The 22,351-nt window shown below is 44.2% G+C and overlaps 1 protein-coding gene across 11 annotated transcripts in view; it reads left to right on the forward strand.

Annotated features, from left to right (window-relative positions):
* LOC132815078 (protein tyrosine phosphatase type IVA 3-like) overlaps positions 1-22,351 on the forward strand; it is a 155,325-nt gene that overhangs the window by 98,965 nt on the left and 34,009 nt on the right. For 7 of the 11 annotated variants that reach the window (XM_060823796.1, XM_060823793.1, XM_060823799.1 and 4 more), the window contains 2 exons: positions 6,277-6,372; positions 20,304-20,866. The exons of 1 other annotated variant lie outside the window; for it this stretch is intronic. In XM_060823796.1, coding sequence (XP_060679779.1) covers positions 20,762-20,866 — 105 coding nt within the window. In that variant the 5' untranslated portion in view covers positions 6,277-6,372; positions 20,304-20,761. The remainder of the gene's footprint in view (positions 1-6,276; positions 6,373-20,303; positions 20,867-22,351) is intronic. 3 more of the 11 variants (XM_060823794.1, XM_060823803.1, XM_060823802.1) reach the window with 1 other exon arrangement.

Below are 22,351 nucleotides of genomic sequence, written 5' to 3' on the forward strand. Positions count from 1 at the left end.
AGCTGTGTGAGAAGTGGGTCAGTTCAAGCACTGCAACACTAACTTGCAGTTTTAGATCTTTACAAGTTTTATGGGGCAAAGGGTCACTGTAGGTGCCTATGCAATAAGAATCTCGGAGGTGAAGAAGTTACCTCAGAGTACAATGGGGCCTTGATCAGATGGGCAAATGTGCTGAAGAATGACGGATGGAGTTTAATTTAGATAAATGTGAGGTGATGCATTTTGGTAAGTCAAATCAGGGCAAGACTTAGACATTTAATAGTAAAGTCCTGGAGAGTGTTGCAGAACAAACAGACCTTTGGGTGCAGATTCCTAGATCCCTGAAAGTAGAATTATAGGGTAGTGAAGATGTTTTGTGCGCTTGCCTTTGAGTGGTCAGTGAATTGGGAGGTCATGTTGCAGCTGTACATTACATCGGTTAAGCCACATTCTGAATACTGTGTTCAGTTTTGGTCTCCCTGCTATAGGAAAGATGTGAAATTTGAAAGGGTTCAAAAAAGATTTACAAGAACGTTGCCAGGGTGAAGGGTTTGAACCACTCGGAGAGACTTAATAAGTTGGGGCTATTCTCCCTGGAGCTTCAGAGGCTGAGGGTTGACTTTATAGAGGTTTATAAGATCATGAAGGACGTAAGGTGAATATCCAAGGTCTTTTTCCCCAGGGTAGGGGAGGCTAAAGCTGGAGTCTCTAGTTCAAGGTGAGAGGGGAAAGATTTAAAAGGGACTGGATAGGTTGGCATTTGGAATAAGCTGCCAGAGGAGGTGGTGGAGGCTGGCACAATTACAACATTTTACAACATCTGGATGGATACATGAATAGGAAGGGTTTAGAGGGAAATGGGCAAAACTCAAAAATATGTTGCTGGAAAAGCGCAGCAGGTCAGGCAGCATCCAAGGAGCAGGAGAATCGACATTTCTGGCATGAACCCTTCTTCAGGAATGAGGAGGGTGTGCCAAGCAGGCTAAGATAAAAGATGGGGAGGAGGGACTTGGGGGAGGGGCGTTGGGAATGCGATAGGTGGAAGGTGGTTAAGGTGAGGGTGATAGGACGGAGAGGGGGTGGGATCGGAGAGGTCAGGAAGAAGATTGCAGGTCAAGAAGGTGGTGCTGAGTCCGAGGGTTGGGACTAAGGTAAGGTGGGGGGGTGGGGGGGGGTAAATGAGGAAGCTGGAGAAATCTGCATTCATCCCTTGTGGTTGGAGGGTTCCTGGGGGAAGATGAGGCGCTCTCCCTCCAGGTGTCGTGTTGCCATGGTCTGGCGATGGAGGAGGCCAAGGACCTGCATGTCCTTGGCGGAGTGCGAGGGGGAGTTAGTGTTCAGCCACGGGACAGTTGGGTTGGTTGGTGCGGGTGTCCCAGAGGTGTTCTCTGAAACGTTCCACAAGTAGGCGGCCTGTCTCTCCAATGTAGAGGAGGCCACAGGCTGCCTACTTGCGGAATGAATGAATCTGGATGATTGGAAGTCAGTGATACAGCCAACAACAAGGAGTTCAGCCATGTTTCAAGGCAATAAAGGGAGGCTGAATAACCTCTATTGCTGGAAGTACTACAGGTAAGAGAGATTATAAAGTATTATAGGCACCCAAACAACAACATGTAGACTACTTACCTGAGGTGCCTAAAAACAGTTGGGTAATTATATTGAGGGATTTCAACGTCCCCAACAACATTTGCGATAGTCATAGTGCAAAGGTTTGTTGTGGGCAGATTTCTTGAAATGTGCTCAGGAGTGCTTTTTATATCAACATGTAGAAGGTCCAACAAGGTCCAGTGCTCGATATAATTCTAAGGAGCAAAGATTTACTGGTGATCGAGCTGACAGTGGCAGAGTATTTTAGTGGTAGCAACCATAGCATTCTATCTTTAAGTGTGTTATGTAAAAGCAATAAGATGATCTGCAAAATATAAAATTCATTTTGATAGGGAGAAGGCAGTTGTTGTTAAATTAAGGCAGGATCTGGTCAAGGTAGATTGGAAACAGCTATTTGCAGATAAATGTGCAGCAGAACTATAGGGGGCCTTTAGGAATGAACTGAGGAGAGTACAGCCCCTTTTCAGGTAAAATATGGGTGCCACAAGCTCTGAGAATCCGGACTATAGATAGGAATATTCGAGGCTAGATCAGAACGAAAAGAGGCTTTTAAAAAGTATAAAGGATGCAAATCAAGAGAGGCTGTAGTGGAGTTTAGGAAATGCATGGTCGATCTTCAAGCAATTCGGAGAGTCTCAAGACATTATTCTCTCCTCCTTTTATATATTGATGTAACCCAAGGAAAGAGGGCCAATTAGGTACTAAGGGGACGATCTGTGTGTGGAGTAGAGCACTTTGATAAGGTGTTAAACCAGTACTTTGCTCCATCTTCACTAAGGTGGTCAAAAATATTGGTACGGAATTCAGGAAAGGAGACATGGTGAGGTACTTCAAGTCATGGAGATGTACATCATTGAAATGGACCCTTCGGTCCAACCCATCCATGCTGATCAGATATCCCAACCCAATCTTGTCCCACCTGCCAGCTCCTGGCCCATATCCCTCCAAACCCTTCCTATTCACATACCCATCCAAATGCCTCTTAAATGCTGCAATTGTACCAGCCTCCTCCTCCTCCTCTGGCAGCTCATTCCATACACATACCACCCTCTGCATGAAAAAGTTGCCCCTTAGGTCTCTTTTATATCTTTCTCCCCCCTCACCCTATAAAGCTATGCCTTCTAGTTCTGGACTTCCCGACTCCAGGAAAAAGACTTTGCCTATTTATCCTATCCATGCCCCTCATAATTTTGTAAACCTCTATAAGGTCACCCGTCAGCCTCCGAGGCTCCAGGGAAAACAGCCCCAGCCTGTTCAGCCTCTCCCTGTAGCTCAGATCCTCCAACCCTGGCAACATTCTTGTAAATCTTTTCTGAACCCTTTCAAGTTTCACAACATCTTTACAATAGGAAGGAGACCAGAATTGCATGTAATATTCCAACAGTGGCCTAACCAATGTCCTGCACAGCCGCAACATGACCTCCCAACTCCTGTACTCTGACCAGTAAAGGAGCACCTTCTTCACTATCCTATCTACCTGCGACTCCACTTTCAAGGAGTTATGAACTTGCACTCCAAGGTCTCTTTGTTCAGCAACACTCCCTAGGACCCTACCATTAAGTGTAGAAGTTCTGCTAAAATTTGCTTTCCCAAAATGCAGCAGCTCTCATTTATCTGAATTAAACTCCATCTGCCACTTCTCAGCCCATTGGCCCATCTGGTCTAGATCCTGTTATAATCTAAGAGTACCCTCTTTGCTGTCCACTACACCTCCAATTTTGGTGTCATCTGCAAACTTATTTACTGTACCTCTTATGCTCGCATCCAAATCATTTATGTAAATGACAAAAAATAGAGGGCCCAGCACCGATCCTTGTGGCACTCCACTGGTCACAGGCCTCCAGTCTGAAAAACAACCCTCCACCACCACCCTCTGTCTTCTACCTTTGAGCCAGTTCTGTATCCAAATGGCTAGTTCTCCCTGTATTCCATGAGATCTAATCTTGCTAATCAGTCTCCCATGGGGAACCTTGTCGAACGCCTTACTGAAGTCCATATAGATTACCTCTACTGCCTGCCCTCATCAATCTTCTTTGTTACTTCAAAAAACTCAAATCAAGTTTGTGCGACATGATTTCCCACGCACAAAGCCATGTTGACTATCCCTAATCAGTCCTTGCCTTTCCAAATACATGTACATCCTGTACCTCAGGATTCCTTCGGACAAGTTGCCCACCACTGAGGTCAGGCTCACTGGTCTATCGTTCCCTGGCTTGTCTTTACTGCCCATTTTTAAACCGCGGCACCACCTTTGCCAACCTCCAGTCTTCCAGCACCTCACCTGTGACTATCGATGATACAAATATCTCAGCAAGAGGCCCAGCAATCACTTCTCTAGCTTCCCACAGAGTTCTCTGTTACACTTAATCAGGTCCTGGAGCTTTATCCACTTTTAACCGTTTTCAAGACATCCAGCACTTCCTCCTCTGTAATCTGGACATTTTGCAAGATGTCACCATCTATATCCCTACAGTCTATATCTTCCATATCCTCTTCATCAGTAAATACGGATGCCAAATATTCATTTAGTATCTCCCCATTTTCTGTGGCTCCACACAAAGGCCACCTTGCTGATCTTTGAGGGGCCCTATTCTCTCCCTAGTTTCCCTTTTTTTTCCTTAATGTATTTGTAAAAACCCTTTGGATTCTCCTTAATTCTATTTGCCAAAGCTATCTCACGGGCCATTTTGCCCTCCTGATTTCCCTCTTAAGTATACTCCTACTTCCTTTTATACTCTTCTAAGGATTCACTCGATCTATCCTGTCTATACCTAACATATGCTTCCTTTTTTTTCTTAACCAAACCCTCAATTTCTTTAGTCATCCAGCATTCCCTATATCTACCAGCCTTCCCTTTCACCCTGACAGGAATATACTTTCTCTGGATTCTTGTTATCTCATTTCTGAAGGCTTCCCATTTTCCAGCCATCCCTTTACCTGCGAACATCTGCCTCCAATCAGCTTTCGAAAGTTCTTGCCCAACACTGTCAAAATTGGCCTTTCCCTCGTTATTTTAAAACAAATAGAATTATGGTCGCTGGCCCCAAAGTGCCCCCCCACTGACACCTCAGTCACCTGCCCTGCCTTGTATCCCAAGAGTAGATCAAGTTTTGCACCTTCTCTAGTAGGTACATCCACATACTGAATCAGAAAATTGTCTTGTGCACACATAAGAAATTCCCCTCCATCTAAACCTTTAACACTATGGCAGTCCCAGTTGATGTTTGGAAAGTTAAAATTCCCTACCATAACTACCCTATTATTCTTTCAGATAGCTGAGATCTCCTTACAAGTTTGTTTCTCAATTTCCCTCTGACTACTGGGGGGTCTATAATACGATCCCAATAAGGTGATCATCCCTTTCTTATTTCTCGGTTCCGCCCAAGTAAGTTCCCTGGATGTATTTCCTGGAGTATCCTCCCTCAGCACAGTTGTAATGCTATCCCTTATCAAAAAGGTCACTTCCCCACCTCCCTTGCCTCCCTTTCTATCCTGGAACATTAAGCTGCCAGTCCTGCCAGTCCCTGAGCCACGTTTCTGTAATTGCCATGATATCCCAGTCCCATGTTCCTAACCATGCCCTGAGTTCATCTGCCTTCCCTGTTAGGTCCCTTGCATTGAAATAAATGCAGTTTAATTGATTAGTCCTATCTTGTCTCTGCCTGCCCTGACTGTTTGTTTGACTCACTTCTGTTCTCAGCTGTACCCATCTCAGATCGATCTTTCCTCACTATCTCCCTGGGTCCCCCCCCCCCCCCCCCACCACCACCCCCAACCTAACTAGCCTAAATCCTCCCAAGCAATTCTAGCAAATCTCCCTGTCAGTATGTTAGTCCACTTCCAATTTAGGTGCAATCCGTCCTTCTTGTACAGGTCGCTTCTACCCCAGAAGAGATTCCAATGGTTGAAATGGAGAGTGAGGAGGTGTTTGAGGTTTTACCGGACTTAAAAGTTGACACCCCCAGGTGTGACTGAGCTGCTTCCAGTGGCAGAGACGACGACTCCTGGCAATAGTTGGCGATTTCAGCGCCCGTCCTGTGGGAGGTGAGGGAGGAAATTACAGGTGCTCTGATCCAAATTTGTCATTCTTCTCTGGCCATCAGTGAGCTGCCAGAGACTGCAGGACCACTAATGTGCTTCAATCTTTTGAGAACGGTGTTAGAGATAAGTAGTGAGCCTCCTGTCAGTGGTAGGGAAACCTCTGGATAAAAATCTGAAGGAGAGAATTAATCCCCAGTTTGGGAGCTAGGCTTTGATCAGAGATAGTCAGCAAAACTTTCAGGGGTAGATCCTGCCTAACAAATTTGATTGTTTTTTTTGAGGTGGTGATCAGGTGTGTAGATGAGAATAATGCAGTTGATGTAGTTAATGTGGATTAAAGCAAAGAGTAGGCTTGGATTTATTGTCACGTATATAAAAATAGTGAAAAGCATTTTATCCCATGCAAAATGCAAAGTGTCACCATGCTCTGAAACACTGAACATAATGCAAGACTTTATTGCAATAGAGTTAATATTTTCCTCTTGTTACCTTCCCCATGTCCTCCATTTGCTTCTTCATATTGGCTGGGGTCTCTTAACAGATTCTGGGTCTCTTAAGAGCTCACCTCCACCATCGCTGCCACTCCCGCAACTGCCATGGTGAACTGGAGCCATGACCCTGATCCCTTACCTCTTGTTCCTCCAGATGCTGCCAATTCTGAAGCTTGTGTGATCTCAGCACCAGAGCACCCCATGGATCTGGGGCTGCATGTGGCCTAATCCCAACCGACTCCCCTGCAAGGTAAAGTAAAAGTGAAAATACTGATGCCTTTGCTGTTGCTCAAATTGCCACCTATTGCCAGGATGAGTTGTCTCTGTCTTTGCACACCTCTGCTTGAAGATGCCGCCTCTGTTGTTGCTGCTGCTGCTGCTGCTGCTGAACATGCTCAGGAGGCTTGGCCAGCTCTCAGCCTGCTGGCGATGCCGATGAAGGGTTTTAAAGCGAAACAAATGCTATTACTGTACTCTTAGTCAACATTTCTTTTAATAGTGAGATCGCATTTAGAGTATTGTGTACAGTTTTGGTCTCCTTACTTGAAGAGGGATGTAGTTACATTGAAAGCAAATTAACCAGGTTGATTCTAGAGTGAAGGGTTTGTCTTATGAAAAGAAATTGAATAATTCCTATTTTCTTTGGAGTTTACAAGATTGAAAGAGGCCTAATTGAGATCCACAAGAATCCAAGGGAAGATCTCAAAGTAGACATAGAGAAGATGTATCCTCTTGTGGGTCAATCTAGAACAAGACATCATAGTTTTAGGATAAAGGATATTTAAATCACAGATGCGGAGGCATTACTTCTCAAAGTTGTGAACATCTGGAATTTCATGACCCAGAATGTGGTGATCACTGAATAAATTTAAGGTGGAGGTGGGTGGATTTTTAATGTGTAAAGGGTTATGGGGAACAGACGATCAAGATGTGATTAATCATGATCGTATTGAATGGCAGAACAGGCTCAAATGCTGAATTGTTTACTCCTGTTCCTAGTTCTTAGATTCTTATCAGGACAACAACAACACCTCAACAACACATTAGATTTCAACACCCCTGCAAGTGCAGAATACCCAAGTATGAAGTCTAAATCTCGAGGAAGTCATACCGTTACAAGTTCCAGAAGGATTGTCAAACCAGCTACACATCACGCAGATTCCTAACCTTTTAAACCCTTAAAGTTTCAATTCTTATTTATGTGTAAATTGTTTTGCAACCATCCTAATGTGTCCATACTTTTATTCTTGAATTTATGTAATTTTATCATTGGGAAAGAAAAGGGATATGTCATGTTCATTACTTCTAAGAGCTGTGTTGCTGGATGAGCTGAATTTACTAATAAGCCAAGGACCAGGATAGAACTACATAACCAGTGACCATTTGCAGACCTGTAAAAGCATGCTTACAAAAGGATGATGCATAAGTATTTAAATCTGTCACGGCAAGTAGTAGTCTGAGCTATTAAATATCAAGTAACCTGAATCAGCAATATACATTCTGTTATGAGATACTCGTGTAAAAGTTGAATTTTTTAAAAAATTTTTAATGATTACATTTATGGGTCGACTATTACATGGATATTACTTTTGAGGGGCTGAAAATCATGCTACAGTCCAAAATACCATATTGTTAGCAGAAGCCCAATTGATCTAGCAAACAGGTATAGCAGATAATAAAGAAAGCGAATGGAATGTTGACTTTTATAGCTAATGGAATAGAATATAAATGTAAGGAAGTATTGTTGCAACTATACAAGGCATTGGTGAGACTGCACCTGTAGTATTGTACACAATTTTGGCCCCTTTATTTGAGGAGAAGTATACTGGCATTGGAGGCAGTTTGGAGGAGGTTTGCTAGATTGATCACAGATGAGGGGTTTATTGTATGAAAAGAGTTTGAACAGTTTAGGCCGATACTGTCTGGAGTTTATCAGAATGAGGGGAGAGTAAATTGAGGTAATCAAGATGATAAAAGGTATGGATAAAATAGACATGCAGCAGATCCTTCCTCTTGGGTGGCATTCTTTAGGATAATGGGTAGCAAATTTAAAATAGTTGGGGAGAAACTACTACTCCCAAAGTGATCCAAAAGTATGGTGAATGCTGGGACAGTGAATTTAAGGAGGAGTTAGACAGATTTATAATTTGATAATGGTTTGAAGTGTTATGGAAAGAAGGCAGGAAAATGGGTCTGAAGAGCATATCAGCCATGATTGAATGGCAGAGCAGACTCTGGGCTGAATGGCCTAATTCTGTTCTGTTATCTTATGAGCATTTATCTAAACAAATAAAGGAAAAGAACACATACCACAGTAATATGATTGTATTCTGAGTGCTATGGGGAACTGAATTCTACTGAGCTGCACACAAGGAGGTTGTCACCTGCCTCTGACCTGATACATCTTAAACATTTGTGCCAAATTAGTGCAAATTGTACATCAAAACACAATAGCATGAAAAAAAACTTCCTCATTGTAACATTTATGCACAGCCTAATACCTTGATTCACAAATATTGATCTTATGTCTGTGAAGAACTAGGGTCGACTTTTGGCCAAAAATAGGGGGTCAACTTCTACATGTGATCGACTTTTACTGTACTATATATGGTACTTAATAATAGTACAAGAAATATGACTGGGTAGCTTTAGTTGTTGACCAGTGTTAGGAAGGAGAAGTAAAGGGGGAGGAGCTTGGGAAGTTTCTGCAACAAACAAAACCTGTTGTTTCATGAACTTAGTTTTGGCTGCATTAATTAGGTTTCGAGGATCCTTCTGGTAGGCTGTATCCACCAATTGAAAAAAGCTTTAGGAAAGGATTCCATAGATGCCTTGTAGCTACTAGAAATCGGTGAGTTCCAAGGCAGCTGTTGCTGTCTTCGACCATGCTAATCCAAAACTTTGTCTCATGGCCTCACTGGGGATGACTACCCACAATTTGGATAGCTCTGAGATGGTATTTTGATTTATTAACTAAAACTTTTATGGAAGAAATATCTATTGGTTATTTGTTTCCTTTTGCAATTATTGCACTGCTACATTAACCCATCAAGTAAGACTGCATGTAATGAGATTCTGGATCTACGCATGTCAGTGTAGGAACATTCATACTTATGAACACGATCTTATGTACAGGGATTTAATTTTAAAGACCCATATACAAATGTTTCCTGTATTTACGAATGGTTGTTTTATATTGTCCTGCGTGGGTGTTCCGACCTTGGGTGCAAATTAACTTTCCTCCCGGGTTCTGCCTGGACACCCTAACTTTAGTAGACTTTGTGTGAATGAAGAACTCTACTAATTTTGACTTGTTATTTGAATAAAGTGCTATCATGGGATTGTATACTCAATTCATTTGTAAATTCTGGAAAGAATATTGTTTTGTTTGAGTTTAATTCAAATTATTCCTGCTGATCTGACCACTCTAGTGTTGAACAGCTTCAAATCTTCCTTTCAAGCAAACTCAAGTTAGCAGGAATAAAAGCAAAGTCTGCCCAAACCAAAAATCTGAAATGAAGGGAAGTGCTAGAAACATTGAAGAACTGGTAGCATCTGTGAGCAGAGTCAATAATATTGAGTCCAAAATTATACTTATCCAGTTTTATTCCAAGTTAACAGAATATGCTTTATTAAAAATCTCATCAAAATTCATACCCACAGTACAGCTATGTGACAATTTTACAGATGTTTGCATTTTGAGAAAACTCATAGTGAGCAACAATGAAAAGCTGCTAAATGTTATCTTCAGTTGCATATCTATCTTTATATGAGGTTATATGAAGCATTTCCATCAAAGGAAGTAGTTAAATGATGACTTAAAAACTTGCACATATTAAAAACATCTGGTTCATACAAATTTAAAAAAATTCTGCCATGTATCAGGAGCCTGTTGTGTTGAGGGTTTTTTGAGGCTAATATGGATCCATTTTTAATTAAACTAGAAACATTTTAGAATATGTAATGCTGTCTTCATATATTGTTTCTGTTCTCTTTACATAGTATGTGAGCAGTCTACAATTTTCTTTGTGCATTAGTATGGGAAATTGAAATCAGCCAAATTATTCATTTTAATATGTAAATATGAATGCTTGATAACAAATACCTGGCAAGAAAGATTGTTTTGATTACCCCAAAATATGGTATTGGAAATGGTGTAGAATGAACAGAGCAAGTAATGTTTCTGAAGTATAAATATGAATTAAATGCTTTTGTTTAATAATTTTAATATCTCTTTGTTGTTGTCATTGTCACTGTAACTGCTACCAGTTACAGTTGTCTTTACCTCGACATTTGATGTCCAAAAGGAAAAGGTGAAAGCATTTTCCCCCATTATCTTGGATCTCCTTGGAAACATGAGTGCACATTGCTGTTTTGAAACCAGTTCGAAAGAGGTGTATGAGAGAATGGCCACGGGTGCTGTTCTTTCGATGCCACCTCTGTGGTGATTTGGAGATGCCGGTGTTAGACTGGGGTGTACAAAGTATAGTCCAACAGCCAGTGTGTTTCCAATTAAACCTGTTGGACTATAACCTGGTGTTGTGATTTTTAACTTTGTATACCTCTCTGTGAGGGTGTCTGGATGCCAGGAACTGAGTTGAAAAGATACATGCTAAAAGTGATTTTACATAGACCCAAGAAATGGGATTCAGGAGTGCTTTGTCCAAAAATCCTTGCAAACAAGACAAGTTAATTAAGCACTCAATGTATTGGATCCTAGCCTTTTTAACGGCAATGTGGAGTACAAAAGCCAGGAAGCTGTGGTAAACCAGCATAAAGTATTTAGATTTCATATGAAACTTGTGTTCAATTTTGGACAGCAGGCTTTGGGAAATTGTCAAGGCAGGCTTTTGGAAAGGGTGTTGAGGCATTTTACCAGAATGGCTCCAGAGATGAGGTAACACATGGTTAGGTTGGAGACGATGGGATTGTTCTCCTTGGAGCAGAGGCAGCCAGGAGGAGATAAAAAATCTCAGTGGAGCTAGAGAGAGTAAACAAAGAAACTGCTTCCAATGGTCACTAGGTGGAGGACTTATCTAGAGGCAAAATAATGACCACTCTCTGGAAGCTTGACCCCATCCAGGACAAAGCAGCCTGCTTAATTCGCAGCCACCAATGTAAACATTCACTCTGTCCACCACCAGTATACAGTGGGAACATTTTACAGCTGCAATACAGCAACATAGCAAGGCTTCTTCAACGGTACTTTCAAAGCCTGCAACTTATACCACCTAGAGGTGCCAGGGCAGAAGATACATGGGAACATCACCAGTTGAAAATTCTCATTCAAGTCACAAACTATCCAGTCTTAGCTACTGTGTTCTAAGAGTTCTGTCCCTACAGCCCATGGTCTCCAATGGTATAAGAAGGTGACTCATCTCCACCTACTGACAGGCAATTAGATATTAGAAACTAATTCTGGTCGACCCAGTGAACCCCACTTTCCATGGAAGAATTTTTTGTTAACAAAGTTACATGCGGAAAACCCTTTTACAGTTTGAATGTATTGCCTAATAAGATGGTGGATAGAATAGCTGTCAAAGGGGAGTTAGCTAAATACGGAAAGTAAATATTGCTGGGATTTGGGAAGACAATGAGAATGAGGGAAATCAGGAGGGCACAAAGGGAACACAATAGCTTTGGCAAATAGAGTTAAGTTTGTGGTTCTGTTCGCCGAGCTGGGAATGTGTTGCAGACATTCGTCCCCTGTCTAGATGACATCTTCAGTGCTTGGGAGCCTCCTGTGAAGCGCTTCTGTCGTCTTTCCCCCGGCATTTGTAGTGGTTTGAATCTGCTGCTTCGGGTAGAATTAGCCACGAAACAACACGACCAGCTATCCTTAGTAGCCACACATGCAGATGACAAGCAACATGAATTCGACTGGGACAACACTATTATAGGACAAGATCTTCGAGTAAAAAGTGAGGTCTGCAGATGCTGGAGATCAGAGCTGAAAATGTGTTGCTGGTTAAAGCACCGCAGGTCAGGCAGCATCCAAGGAACAGGAAATTCGACGTTTCGGGCCAGAGCCCTTCATCAGGAATGAGGAGAGGGTGCAGGCAGGCTAAGATAAAAGGTAGGGAGGAGGGACTTGGGGGAGGGGCGATGGAGATGTGATAGGTGGAAGGAGGTCAAGGTGAGGGTGATAGGCCGGAGTGGGGTGGGGGCGGAGAGGTCAGGAAGAGGATTGCAGGTTAGGAGGGCGGTGCTGAGTTCAAGGGAACCGACTGAGACAAGGTGGGGGGAGGGGAAATGAGACTGGAAAAATCGGAGTTCATCCCTTGTGGTTGGAGGGTCCCCAGGCGGAAGATGAGGTGCCCTTCCTCCAACCGTCGTGTTATGATGTTCTGGCGATGGAGGAGTCCAAGGACCTGCATGTCTTCGGTGGCGTGGGAGGGAGAGTTAGTGTTGGGCCACGGGGTGGTTGGGTTGGTTGGTCTGGGCGTCCCAGAGGTGTTCCCTGAAGCATTCTGCAAGTAGGCGGCCCGTCTCCCCAATATAGAGGAGGCCACATTGGGTGCAGCGGATGCACCCAATGTTGATGTGTGTGGAGGTACAGGTGAATTTGTGGTGGATGTGGAAAGATGCCTTGGAGAGAAGTAAGGGAGGAGGTGTGGGCGCAAGTTTTACATTTCCTGCGGTTGCAGGGGAAGGTGCCGGGAGTGGAGGTTGGGTTGGTGGGGGGTGTGGACCTGACGAGGGAGTCACGAAGGGAGTGGTCTTTGCGGAACTCTGATAGGGGAGGGGAGGGAAATATATCCCTGGTGGTGGGGTCCGTTTGGAGTTTGCGGAAATGACGGCGGATGATACGCTGTATACGGAGGTTGGTGGGGTGGTAGGTGAGAACCGGGGGGTCTGTCTTGGTGGCGGTTGGAGGGGCGGGGCTCAAGGGCCGAGGAGATGCGGTGGAGGGCATCGTCGATCACGTCTGGGGGGAATCTGCGGTCCTTGAAGAAGGAGGCCATCAGGGCTGTACAATATTGGAACTGGTCCTCCTGGGAGCAGATGCGGCGGAGACGAAGGAATTGGGAATATGGGATGGAGTTTTTACAGGGGGCAGGGTGGGAGGAGGTGTAGTCCAGGCAGCTGTGGGAGTCAGTCGGTTTATAATAGATGTCTGTGTTGAGTCGGTCGCCCGAGATAGAAATGGAAAGGTCTAGGAAGGGGAGGGAGGAGTCTGAGACAGTCCAGGTGAATTTGAGGTCGGGATGGAAGGTGTTGGTAAAGTTGATGAATTGTTCAACCTCCTCGTGAGAGCACAAGGCAGCGCCTATACAGTCATCGATGTAGCGGAGGAAAAGGTGGGGGGTGGTGCCAGTGTCGTTGCGGAAGATGGACTGTTCCACATATCCTACAAAGAGTCAGGCATAGCTGGGGCCCATGTGGGTGCCCATGGCAACTCCTTTAGTTTGGAGGAATTGAGAGGATTGGAAGGAGAAGTTATTTGGGGTGAGGACCAGTTCAGTCAGTCGAAGGAGGGTGTCAGTGGAAGGGTACTGGTTGGTGCGGCGGGAACGGAAGAAGCGGAGGGCTTTGAGTCCTTTGTGATGGGGAATGGAGGTGTACAGGGACTGGATGTCCATGGTGAAGATAAGGCGTTGGGGACCGGGGAAGCGCAAATCCTTCAGGAGGTGGAGGGCGTGGGTGGTGTCCCGAACATAGGTGGGGAGTTCTTGGACTAAAGGGGACAGAACCGTGTCGAGGTACGCGGAGATGAGTTTGGTGGGGCAGGAGCAGGCTGAGACAATGGGTCGGCCGGGGCAGTCAGGTTTGTGGATTTTGGGCAGGAGGTAGAAACGGGCGGTGCGGGGTTGTGGGACTGAGGTTGGAGGCGGTGGATGGGAGATCCCCTGAGGTGACGAGGTTATGGATGGTCTGGGAGATGATGGTTTGGTGGTGGGAGGTGGGGTCATGGTCAAGGGGGCAATAGGAGGAGGCGTCCGCGAGCTGGCGTTTGGCCTCAGCAGTATAAAGGCCGGTGCACCAAACTACTACCGCGCCTCCCTTGTCTGCCGATTTGATGGTGAGGTTGGGGTTGGAGTGGAGGGCTGCACGTTCTGAGGGTGAGGTTGGAGTGGGTGAGAGGGGTGGACAGGTTGAGTCGGTTAATGTCGCGGCGGTTAATGTCGCGGCGGCAGTTGGCTATAAATAGATCGAGGACAAGTAAGAGGCCAGCACGGGGTGTCCAGGTGGATGGGGTGTGTTGGAGGCGGGAGAAGGGGTCGTCAGAGGATGGGCGGGAGTCTTGGTTGTAAAAGTAGGCACGGAGGCGAAGGCGGCGGAAGAATTGTTCAATATCTCGCCGCGTATTGAACTCATTAATCCAAGGGCGTAGGGGAATGAAGGTGAGGCCTCTGCTGAGGACTGATCTTTCATCCTCAGAGAGGTGGAGGTCTGGAGGGATGGTGAAGATCCGGCAAGGTTGGGGGCTAGGACCCGGTGTGGGACTGGAGCTGGGAGTGGGGGCGGGGGCCCAAAATGTCGAATTTCCTGTTCCTTGGATGCTGCCTGACCTGCTGTGCTTAAACCAGCAACACATTTTCAGCTATTATAGGACAAGCCAAACCGAGAACAGCGAGGGAATTCCTAGAGGCATGGCACTCATCCACAGATTCAATCAATAAGCATATCAACCTGGACCTAATATACCGACCACTGCAACGGACAGCTGGAACTGACAACCGGAAGCAGCAAATTCAAACCACGACAAATACCGGAGGAAAGATCACAGAAGCGCTTCACAGGAGGCTCCCAAGCACAAAGGATGTCACCTAGGCAGGGGACGAAATGTCTGCAACACAAATTCCCAGCTTGGCGAACAGAACCACAACAACGAGCACCCGAGCTACAAATCATCTCTCAAACTTTGAAGAGTTAAGGAGAATCCAAAGAGGTTTTACAAATACATTCCGGACAAAAGGATAACGAGGATAGCAAGGCAGCCTTTGTGTGGAGCTGCAGAAAATGGGGGAGATAGCAAATGAGTATTTTGCATCTGTTTACTGTGGAAAAGGATTTGGACAATATGGAAAGTAGCAAAATAGATGGTGACAACTTGCAAAATGTCCAGATTACAGAGGAGGAAGTGCTGGATGTCTTGAAATGCATAAAAGTGGATAAATCCCCTGGACCTGATCAGGTGTACCCTAGAATTCTGTGGGAAGTTAGAGAAGTGATTGCTGGGCCTCTTGCTGAGATATTTGTATCATCGATAGTCATGAATGAGGTGCTGGAAGACTGGAAGGTGACTAACGTGATGCCACTATTTAAGAAGGGTGGTCAGGAGAAGCCAGGGAACTATAGACCAGTGACCCAGATGTCGGTGGTGGACAAGTTGTTGGAGAGAATCCCGAGGGACAAGATGGACATCTATTTGGAAAGGCAAGGACTGATTAGGGATAGTCAACATGGCTTTGTGCTTGGGAAATCAAGTCTCACAAACTTAATTGAGTATTTTGAAGAACTAACAAAGAGGATTGATGAGGGCAGGGCAGTAGGTGTGATCTATATGGACTTCAGTAAGGATTTCGATAAGGTTCCCCATGGGAGACTGGTTGGCAAGGTTAGATCTCTCCGAATGTAGGGAGAACTATCCATTTGGATACAGAATTGGCTCAAAGGTAGAAGTCAGAGGGTGGTGGTGGAGGGTTGTTTTTCAGACTGAAGGCCTGTGACCAGTGGAGCGCCACAAGGATCGGTGCTGGGTCCACTACTTTTTGTCATTTAAATAAATGATTTGGATGCGAGCATAAGAAGTACAGTTAGTAAGTTTGCAGATGACACCAAAATTGGAGTTGTAGTGGACAGTGAAGAGGGTTACCTCAGGATCTGGACCAGATGGGCCACTGGGCTGAGAAGTGGCAGATGGCGTTTAATTCCGATAAATGTGGGGTGCTGCATTTTAGTAAAGCAAATCTTAATGGTGGGGTCCTAGGGAGTGTTGCTGAACAAAGAGTGCAGATTCATAGCTCCTTGAAAATGGAGTCGCAGATAGGTAGGATAGTGAAGAGGGTGTTTGGTTTGCTTTCCGTTATTGGTCAGAGTATTGAGTACAGGAGTTGGGAGGTCATGTTGTGGCTGTACAGGACATTGGTTAGACCACTGTTGGAATATTGCATGCAATTCTGGTCTCCTTCCTATTGGAAAGATGTTGTGAAACTTGAAAGGGTTCAGAAAAGCTTGACAAGGATGTTGCCAGGGTTGGAGGTTTTGAGCTATAGGGAGAGGCTTAACAGGCTGGGGCTGTTTCCCTGGAGGGTCGGAGGCTGAGGGTTGACCTTTTACAGAGGTTTATAAAATCATAAGGGGAATGGATGGGACAAATAGACAAAGTCTTTTCCCTGGAGTTGGGGAGTCCAGAACTAGAAGGCATAGGTTTAGGATGAGAGGGGAAAGATATAAAAGAGACCTAAGGGGCAACTTTTTCATGCAGAGAGTGGTGTGTGTATGGAATGAGCTGCCAGAGGAAGTGGTGGAGGCTGGTACAATTGCAACATTTAAGTGGCATTTGGATGGATATATGAATAGGAAGGGTTTGGAGGGATATGGGCCAGGTGCTGGCAGGTGGGACAAGATTGAGTTGGAATAGCTGGTCGGCATGGACAGGTTGGACCGAAGGGTCTGTTTCCATGCTGTACATCTCTATGACTCTATGAAAGTAACTGGATTGCTTTTAGGAAAAACTGGCAGAATCAATAGACCAGATTTTCTTTCCCATTGTAATGCTGGGATCTCAGGAGGTGCCAGAAGTAAATAACCCAGTTGGTAGTTTTTGCTGAAGGTGGTTGTAAATACTTCAGATTTCTCCTCTGTGCTGGGCTGTCCCATCTTAAAGCTTAAAGATATTTGTTGAGGCTCTGAGTTGGTTTTGTTGTTCTCTGCCATTTACGACTGAATACAGCAGATCTGATTCCATTAGTTGTGGGATGTCTTAACCCTGCCTATTGCATGCACTTTCCACAGTTTCGAGAGTGTGGTGTTGGAAAGGGACAGCAGGTCAGGCAGCATCCAAGGAACAGGAGAATGAGGCTTGTGGCCAGGTGGTGGTGGTGGGAGGGGGAGGGGCTTGAGAGATAAATGGGAGGGAGGGTGGCATTGGGGGGGGGGCGGGGGCTTGGGGGAAGGGTTGCTGAGAATGCAGTAGGTAGATGAAGGTGGTGGAGAAGATGATAGGTCGAAGAAGAAGGTGGAGTGGATAGATGGGAAAGACGATGGACAGGTCAAGAGGGCGGTACCAGATTGGAAGCTTGGGACTGGGAAATGAGGTAAAGGGAAATGAAACTGGTGAAATCCACATTTAATCTCATGTAGTTACGGGATCCAAGCAGAAGATGAGGTGTTCTTCCTGCAGGCGTCAGGTGGTTAGGCGATGTCCTTGGTGAAGTGGGGAGGGAGGGCTTGAAGTGTTCAGCCACGGGGCAGTGGGCTTGGTTAGTATGGGTGGCCCAGAGATGTTCTCTGAAATGTTCTGTATTCCTGATGTAGAGGAGACCACGTCGAGTACAACAGAAACAGTACGTGACATTATTGGAGATGCAGGTAAATTTCTGTCAGATGTAGAAGGATTCTTTGGGGCCTTGGATGAAGGTGAGGGGAAGGTGTGGACACAGGTTTTGAACTTCCTGCGGTGGCAGGGGAAGATGCCAGGAGTGGGGTGAGGGCTGGTTGGCGGAGGGCCGCGTGTCTGGATCAGACAAGGGAATTGTAGAGTGAATGGTCTCTCTGAAGCGCTGATCAGAGTGGGGCCTGTTTGTAGGTGGCAGAAGTGGTGGAGGATGATGCTTCCTGCACCTCTGCCCTTGAACCCCACTCTTCCCAACGTAACAAGGACAGAACCCCAGTCCTCGCCTTCCACCTCACCAACCTGTGTATATATTGCATCCTCCTCCATCACTTTCACCACCTACAAACAGACCCCATCACTACAACTCCCCCTCCCACTCCACCAAGGACCTGCAGGTCCTGGGCCTCATCCACTACCCAGTGTCTGGAGGAAGAACATCTGTCTTGGGACCCTGCAACCACATGGAATTGATGTAGATTTCATCACTTTCCTCATTTCTTCTCCCCCCACCTTATCCCAGTCCCAAGCCTCCAACTCGGTACCACACTCTTGACCTGTCTTTTCCAAATATCCGCACCACCTTCCTCTCCGACCCATCACCTTATCCCCCACCTTCGTCTACCTATTGCATTTTCATGTACCTTTCCCCACCCCCCTCCCATTTATCTCTCAGCCCCCCTGGTCCATAAGCCTCATTCCTAATGAAGGGCTTATGCCCAAAATGTCGATTCTCCTGCTTGGATGCTGCCTGACTGCTGTGCTTTTCCAGCACCACAATCTATTCTGGTCTCCAGCCTCTGCAGTCCTCACTTTCTCCTAATTTTCCACAGTTTGCCATGCGGGTAGTTCTGTTATACTTTCATGTTCTAAATTTTTTATTTTACTTTTGTGCTGGTCCGGGCATGCTGTCCTGTACACATTAAATCCAGAATTAGCCCCTTGATGTGATGGTACTAGTAGAGTGGAGTATCGGCCTGATTGCCAATTAGTACTGAGTAGTGCTGTTGCTAATGGCTGGCAGCATCATGTATCTGGTCTCTATTTGCTAGATCTGTTTTGAAATTTGCTCTGTTTAGCAGAGGTAGTGCTACATAACACAATTGTTGCAGTGTTCAATACAGTCGTTACAGCCATGGACATATGTAGCTCCAAAAGGTTGATTGGTGAGGGTAAGATAATGTAAGTTTTGTCTCTTTGGTTTCCTTATTGCACATGGCAGACCCAGTCTAACAGCCATGTCCTTTATGATTGCCAACTTGGTGTTACGTTGAAGTCCTCCGTCCAAAGTTCATTCTGCTGCCCTTTTTTTTGCCTTCCATTCTTCTTTCAGCTGTTTTCCTGATGAAGAGCTTTTGCCCGAAACGTCAATTTCCCTGCTCCTCAGATGCTGCCCGAACTGCTGTGCTTTACCAGCACCACTGTAATCCCCAACTGTTTTTTTTTTCTCCTCCATCCTCCTGATCTTCTACATTTTAAAAAAAAACTTTTTCCTTGCTATCATCAGTTCTGAAGAAGGGTCACTGGACCCAAAATGTTAACTCTGATTTCTTTCCACAGATGCTGCCAGACCTGCTGAGATTTTTCAGCAATTTCTGTTTTTGCTACTTTTTTTTATTTTGGCTTAATAAATGTTGCTGCAGAACTGAATAAAAAAACTTACCAGTTTGTTTATGGTCATCTAATCTGATCATTTCCTTTGTCCTGAATCAGACAAATGCCTTTGACTAGTGTTTCACTCCTTCATGTACAGCTTACAACTCAAGTGGTATGATTTGGCAGTATTTACTGTATATGTGAATTGGTGCATCAACTATTTGTTTTAATTCATGCAGATTGTGTAATGTATGAAACATACATATGTAATTACTTGCAATATCTGAAAATCAAAGAAGGCATAGCCTTCCATTTAATGAATAATTACTGCTTCGAAAGATTATTTTAGTACATTCAGTTGGCAGCAATCAAAAGATTTAATTTTGTTTCTAACTCCCTTCTAAAGAAGCTTTGTTCACTTTTTTTTGTTTTACCCTATTACTACCAGCTTATTTGGTCAGAATCATAAAATTAAACATTAGTTAGGTGTACTAGACATGATTTAATAACTTTGTATTCCAACAAACAAACCCACAATACCAGTTAAGGTAGTTACTGCTGAAACTCTTGATTGCACCACATTGCTGAGGAAAAGGTACAGGAAGTGCTAAAGTACAATACTTAGAAGGCAGTAGAAAATTGGGAAATTTGCTCAGTTGTAATATAACTGAAGGATGAGTTAATCACAGCATAAATTCTTACTGTGGCACATGACAGTATGTCTAGTTTGTTTATACTAATGCTGATATTTCCTTTGTGATGAATCCTTGTTGCTTTCACAGTTTAAACAAAATTGTCTGAAGGTTAACATTTTAGATGTGGCATGAAACAAATTGCCATGTCATTCAGCGGTTTGGATGCATTCAGTAGTTAAGTAATCTAAGACTGAAATGGGCACAAGTCCTCTTGCTCAACTGCTATATTACCTTCCTGATTGTGGACAGCTACTTAAGACAATTTTTTGTGTCTAATCTACCTTTTTTATGCAACTCTTTTAAAATAACATAAATTCTCTCTCTCTTTAGTGGTTCAACAGCTCCTTTCAGCACACTTTTATGGAGTTTGTGAGAAACAGCAGTGGCTATTGCCCAGCACAACATAGCATCTTCTCAGACAAGTAAATTTGAGCAAGAACTTGAAGATCACCACTTTGGATTAACCATCAGAAGTTTATTTTTGGCAAGAATAAGAAATAACAGACCTGGCCTGTTCAGTATCTCCAGTTGTGTTCCTACTGCCTTGAAATGCATCTCCAAATGGGGTGACTGAACTGCTGAATTTAGAATTATACATGGTTTGAAGGAGAGTGCATAACAAGTGAACAAAGGAGGCTGATTTAAGAAGGTTCAAAGAACAATATTTCCTTGCTGCAGTAAGAAACATACAATCCTATGAAGACTGTGCGCATGTATTAACTTGGAGAGATTGGGACCATATACTGACCTTGTACTAATACTACTTTGTGCCGCTGATTCTGACCCCCATGGCTCGGATAAATCGCCCTGCGCCCGTGGAAGTTAGTTACAAGCACATGAGGTTTCTCATTACCCACAATCCTACAAATGCTACACTGAGTGCATTTATAGAGGTGAGTCTTGAAGTGTTAAATATGTTTACAACATTCAAAGTATGCCGGAGGGTCAAATTATGACTGATTGTGGTTGCATGAAGAATGATTGCCTGACCAGAACATTTGGCTCCCACCAATGTATACTTAAGGTAGTGCCTTTTTGCTAACCCCAAAATGGAGTTTGAGTGATTTCTGTTTGGATTTTTTGTATTAATGGTTTCCTAGGATTAAAAATAATGACCAAATAGCTGTGCATCATTATTAACATCGGTAATTACAAAAATATTGCAACGCAGGAAACAAGTGTTTATCTCTGTCTTGCACAAACCAATTCAGTTCCCCTCCTTTTAAAACCACAGCAGTCCATAAGGTACACCAGCAGTGACGATAGGCAAGGAGTTCCAGGTGATACTGAAGGAATGGTGGTGTAGGGTTATGTCATGATGGTACTTATTTGGGAGTAAAACGTGCAGATGATGGTGTTCCTGTGCACCTGCTGCCCTTATCCTTCTAGGAGGTAGAATTCACAGATTTGGAAGGTGGTGTTTAAGATGCAGAACTCTAATATGGAGGGAGTAAATCTTGAAGGTATTAGATGGGTATTTTCAAGTGGGCATGAGGGACGGTGGTATATAACTACTGAATACCTAACCTTGTGCTTGCTCTTATAACTGTTGTGCTTATATGGTTAGTCCAGTTCAGGTTTTGTTCAAGATGTTGAATCTCAAACATTTGTGAAAGTGTGTAATTAAGGAGGCAAAAGAAAAGTTGACCTTGAATGTAAGAGGAATGGAGTACAGATGTTGGGAAATCTTACTACAACTGTACAGGCCGTAGATGTGCTCGCACCTTAAGTACTACATGCTGGTTAAGCCTTCTTGCTTAAGGGATATATTTATGTTAGAGGCAGTTTGGAAGAGATTTGGTAGTTTGATATCCAGGTTGAAAGTCACTTGCCTTTGAGGAAAGGTTGGGCCGGTTGTGCTGATACTCACTCATTGGAGTTGAGCAGAATGAAAGGTATATATCCTTGAGGAGGATTCTTGAGCTCGGTTACATAGTTGTAGAGAGGAATCAGTTATTTAGAATGGAAATAAAGAGCAATGTCAGCTCAGTTGTGAACCTTTGGAATTTTCTGTTCCAGGTAGCTGTGACAGCTGAACCATGAAATCTATTTATTGCCACAGTGGACAGATTTTGAAGCATACAGGAGTCTATGGTTATGGGGAATAAACAGAAAAGTGGAACTGAGGCCAGAATCAGATCTGCAATAATGTTATTGAATGGCAGAACAGGTTCAAGGGGCCTTATGTTCTATCTATTCTTTCACTTGTTTTTTCAGTTCTTTAATGTCTAGTCCCCAGATGAAGACCTTGCTTCTGACATTTGTCACAATAATGAGCAATAAATGCTGCCTTGCTAGTGATGCCCTCATCCCGTGAATGAATTTTTAAAAAAGTTTTTAAACTAATCTTTAATGTGAAGCTCTCAAGTTACTCAAAA

The sequence above is a fragment of the Hemiscyllium ocellatum genome, chromosome 4, assembly GCF_020745735.1.
Source record: "Hemiscyllium ocellatum isolate sHemOce1 chromosome 4, sHemOce1.pat.X.cur, whole genome shotgun sequence".
NCBI lineage: Eukaryota > Metazoa > Chordata > Chondrichthyes > Orectolobiformes > Hemiscylliidae > Hemiscyllium > Hemiscyllium ocellatum.